General features: G+C 57.6%; 2 protein-coding genes across 3 annotated transcripts in view; both read left to right on the forward strand.

The window, feature by feature from the left end:
• LOC105822378 (tubulin alpha chain) lies at nucleotides 1–1,279 on the forward strand (the record flags this gene model as incomplete). Its single annotated transcript, XM_012659358.1, has 2 exons — nucleotides 1–69; nucleotides 983–1,279. Coding segments are annotated over 2 exons (366 nt in total), but the record flags the coding sequence as incomplete, so codon positions are not given.
• Nucleotides 1,280–2,221: 942 nt separating this feature from the next.
• THAP7 (THAP domain containing 7) overlaps nucleotides 2,222–3,921 on the forward strand; it is a 2,462-nt gene continuing 762 nt past the window's right edge. The window contains exons 1-4 of one of the 2 annotated variants that reach the window (XM_012659361.1): nucleotides 2,222–2,253; nucleotides 2,415–2,494; nucleotides 2,899–3,054; nucleotides 3,578–3,718. In XM_012659361.1, coding sequence (XP_012514815.1) covers nucleotides 2,415–2,494; nucleotides 2,899–3,054; nucleotides 3,578–3,718 — 377 coding nt within the window. In that variant the 5' untranslated portion in view covers nucleotides 2,222–2,253. The remainder of the gene's footprint in view (nucleotides 2,254–2,414; nucleotides 2,495–2,898; nucleotides 3,055–3,577; nucleotides 3,719–3,921) is intronic. The other variant, XM_012659362.1, reaches the window with a different exon arrangement.

The raw sequence follows: 3,921 nt of genomic DNA on the forward strand, positions 1-3,921 counted from the left end.
GCGGCCATCGCCACCATCAAGACCAAGCGCACCATCCAGTTTGTGGACTGGTGTCCGACTGGATTTAAGGTAGGAGTGGGTGTTGTCGAATCCTAGTACCTGTCAGCCAGCAGCAGACGTGCAGAACGATGCTGCCCCTGTGGGCCTATGCCCTTTGGGGAGACTGCCCCTGTTTAAGTCACCTAGGCTGCAAGGAGAACAAGTTTAGTAGTTAATCTGTTAAGTGCCTTATACTTTACCAAATACCTTATGTACCCTTATTTCTTACCAACACTCCTTTCAAGTTCATTGGGTAGTATTACCAGTCTCTTACACTTCAGAAGACTAAGGCTGAGCCAGCTTTAAGTGTCCAAAACCTACTGAGCAGTGAATGATGGGGAGAGAATTTAAAGATGGTCTGGAGCTGGGTGCAGTGGCTTGTGCCTGTCATCCCAGCTATAGGCTGAGGAAGGAGGATCACTTGAGACCAGCCTGGGCAACACAGCAAGACCTCATACCAAAAAAAAAGACAGAGATGGCTTCAGTGCAGGTCCTGGTCTCCATTACTCACTTTAGAGATTTTCCAGGTTCTATGCTATCATTTTTGTGTGTTAGAAATAATGGTTTTGGCCGGGCGCGGTGGCTCACGCCAGTAATCCTAGCTCTCTACAGCAACCTCAAACTCCTGGGCTCAAGCGATCCTCCTGCCTCAGCCTCCCGAGTAGCTGGGACTATAGGCATGCACCACGATGCCCGGCTAGTTGTTTTTCTATATATTTTTAGTTGTCCAATTAATTTCTTTCTATTTTTAGCAGAGACAGGGTGTCGCTCTTGCTCAGGCTGGTTTCGAACTCCTGAGCTCAAACAATCTGCCCGCCTTGGCCTCCCAGAGAGCTAGGATTACAGGCGTGAGCCACCGCGCCCGGCCAACAGCTCCAATTTTTAATGAGCTACCATTTCTGAGGCCAATATAAACTTAACTTTATGTTCCCTTTTCTGGCAGGTGGGCATTAACTACCAGCCCCCGACTGTGGTCCCGGGGGGAGACCTGGCCAAGGTGCAGAGGGCCGTGTGCATGCTGAGCAACACCACCGCCATCGCCGAGGCCTGGGCCCGCCTGGACCACAAGTTCGATCTCATGTATGCCAAGCGGGCCTTTGTGCACTGGTACGTGGGAGAAGGCATGGAGGAGGGGGAGTTCTCGGAGGCCCGCGAGGACCTGGCCGCTCTGGAGAAGGATTACGAAGAGGTGGGCGTGGATTCCGTGGAAGCCGAGGCTGAGGAAGGGGAAGAATACTGAGGGGAGGACGCGGCAGGCAACCACCCCTTTGTATTCCTTCCCCACCCAACGTTACAAGATATATTTACCTATTAAAATTTCTGTACTGAGATATCATCTGTCCCCTGTGCTGTATTTTGACAGAATTCCTCCTCCAGATAACCTGCCTTTTCCAAGTGGATTTCTAGGGGAGAAAACGTCCAGTCGTTTCCTGTCATAAGCACGTCAGTATGTTTTAGTTACTGCAAAGCTCCCAGAGGGAAGGCGTCAAAACCCCTGGCTGACGGAATCAGGAGAAAACGGCTCTGATCATTTTAAATTCTAACCTTAAGCAGAGCGGCTGTTTTCATCCTCAGCCCTGTGGGAAGTGGCTTGTGTTCTAGGCTTCACGAACCCAGTTCCCTACACTCCATTTCCTTGGGTTTCTTTAGCTTTCCCCCAGCTCTGTCACGTTCCTGTCGCATGAGGCTTCAATGGAACTTGCCCATCGCACGTCCCCCAAGTGTAAACAGGGGCCACCACCAGCCCGCCCTCAAATCCTCGTCCCTGGTACCCGGGAGTTAGTTTTGGGCACGGGGTTTTGTCGGTTCTCTAGTGTGAGCGTCCCGGCCCCCGTGTTCTTGGTGCGGTCTCTTCTGTGAGGGGTCTTCCTGGGCGGGCTGTCGCTCCGCGGCTGGCGAAGCTCCCGGGGTACAGCCGCTTCCCGCCGCCGCGCATCCGCTCGCTGGGGCCACCCTATCTGTGACGGGGTGGTTAGAAAAGAGTGAGCTTTGAATAGACAACGGGAAACCCACGCGGGCGACAGCGCTGGCAACCCAGGAAGCTTGGCAGACGTGGCCGCGACGCCACCCCCGCGCTTCCGGAGCCCGCCTGCCAGGACCGTTTCCTGCCCCGCCCCTCGGCCCGAGCGCCGCCCGCCCCAGAGTCTCTATGGTTCCAACTTCCGCCGCCCGCCACACCTCGCGAGACTTCGGCGACGCAGCAATGGCGAGACCGTGAGTGCCGCTGACGGGAGTCAAGAGAACTGGCGGGGACAGGGTTGGGGCGAGATCCGGCCCTGGGGGACAGGGCCCCCTGGGGCGGAGCGGCGGCTGGAGGCGTGAGGCTCCTCCGGGCCCGGACAGCCGCCATCACTTAGCTCCCGCCTCTTCCCCAGATGCCGCGTCACTGCTCCGCCGCCGGCTGCTGCACACGGGACACACGCGAGACGCGCAACCGCGGCATCTCCTTCCACAGGTCGGCGCGCGTGCGTGCTGGTACGGGGCGGGGCGGGGGGGGGGGCTCCCCTGCGCATGCGCTCCGGGCAGTGCTCCGGTCCGGACGAGGCTTGACGTTTAGGGTGGGAAGGGGTGAAAGAGGCGGTCCTCGACGGACCAACTCCAGTCGGGAAAGGGAGGACGGGCTTCGACCTGCTACTCCGTGACTCAACCTACTAGGTTAGGTGACGCTGTGCACGTTGCTTTTCTTCTCGAGGCCTCGGTTTCCTTGTGTTTGCCCGGGCGTGTGGTGCTTACCCGACGGGGTCACCGCGGGGTCTCGCGGCTGCATGTGCTGGGTCCGCCGGTCCTGTCTGGGGAGCTTGGGCAGCATAAGCCGAGGGCTGCGGACAGCCTGCTGCTCACGGGTTTGTGGTCCTGTAGACTTCCCAAGAAGGACAACCCAAGACGGGGCTTGTGGCTGGCCAACTGCCGGAGGCTGGACCCCAGCGGCCAGGGCCTGTGGGACCCGGCGTCGGAGTACATCTACTTCTGCTCCAAACACTTCGAGGAGAACTGCTTTGAGCTGGTGGGAATCAGGTGGGCCTCCCTGCCAGCCATCACTGGGGCGCGGTGTGGGGCTTTGGGCAGATGGGGGCAGCTATGGGTCTTGATGCAGAAGTCTCTTTAGCAGGTGGCATGAGTGCAGCCTGCCAGGCAGGCAGACCTGGTTCCAGGGGTTTTCTCTTCCCATATCTAGCCAGTAAAACCCACTCCCGAGGTCACTGTGCCAATGACAAAAACAAAAAACATGAGTCTTTCCGGAAGGTGTTCTTCAGAACCCCAGTCCTCCTAGCAAGTCCAGAAATAAAAGGATTCTTTTTGGCCAGTCAACCCAGCTCTGTTTGTGGAAGCTTTCCATGCACCTCAACTTTGAGGAGTCCTGCAGGGAGTAGGTTGGTGTGACTGCCTAATTTGCCACTTACTGCTCTTCAAGCCCCCCGCAGGCTAGTCCTGGGGAAGCCCTCTGGGGTGCTGGAGGACGTGCTGGCTCCAGCTGGGGTAGGCTGGCCTGGGGAGGTAGCACTGGTTCTCCAGCTCATCGGGGCTGCATTTCCCACAGTGGATATCACAGGCTGAAGGAAGGGGCAGTCCCCACCATATTCGAGTCTTTTTCCAAGTTGCGCCGGACAAGCAAGACCAAGGGGCACAGTTACCCACCTGGGCCCCCTGATGTCAGCCGGCTGCGGCGATGCAGGAAACGGTATGTGCTACAGGTGGGGGAATGCCCACTCCCACTCTAAGGCTAAGGGACTGGGATTTAAGGTGTCTGCCAGCAGTCTGCCCAAAACCTGTGGAGCAGGTTCAGGTGTTGGGGGGGTCTGGTGGGCTGGTGGAGTGGGGTCTGGCAAGCCCTTAGTGTGGCCTGTCTCTCTCTCTCTCTCTCTCTCTCTCTCTCTCTCTCTC

This window comes from Propithecus coquereli, unplaced genomic scaffold (genome assembly GCF_000956105.1).
Source record: "Propithecus coquereli isolate 6110/MARCELLA unplaced genomic scaffold, Pcoq_1.0 Scaffold606, whole genome shotgun sequence".
Taxonomy (NCBI): domain Eukaryota; kingdom Metazoa; phylum Chordata; class Mammalia; order Primates; family Indriidae; genus Propithecus; species Propithecus coquereli.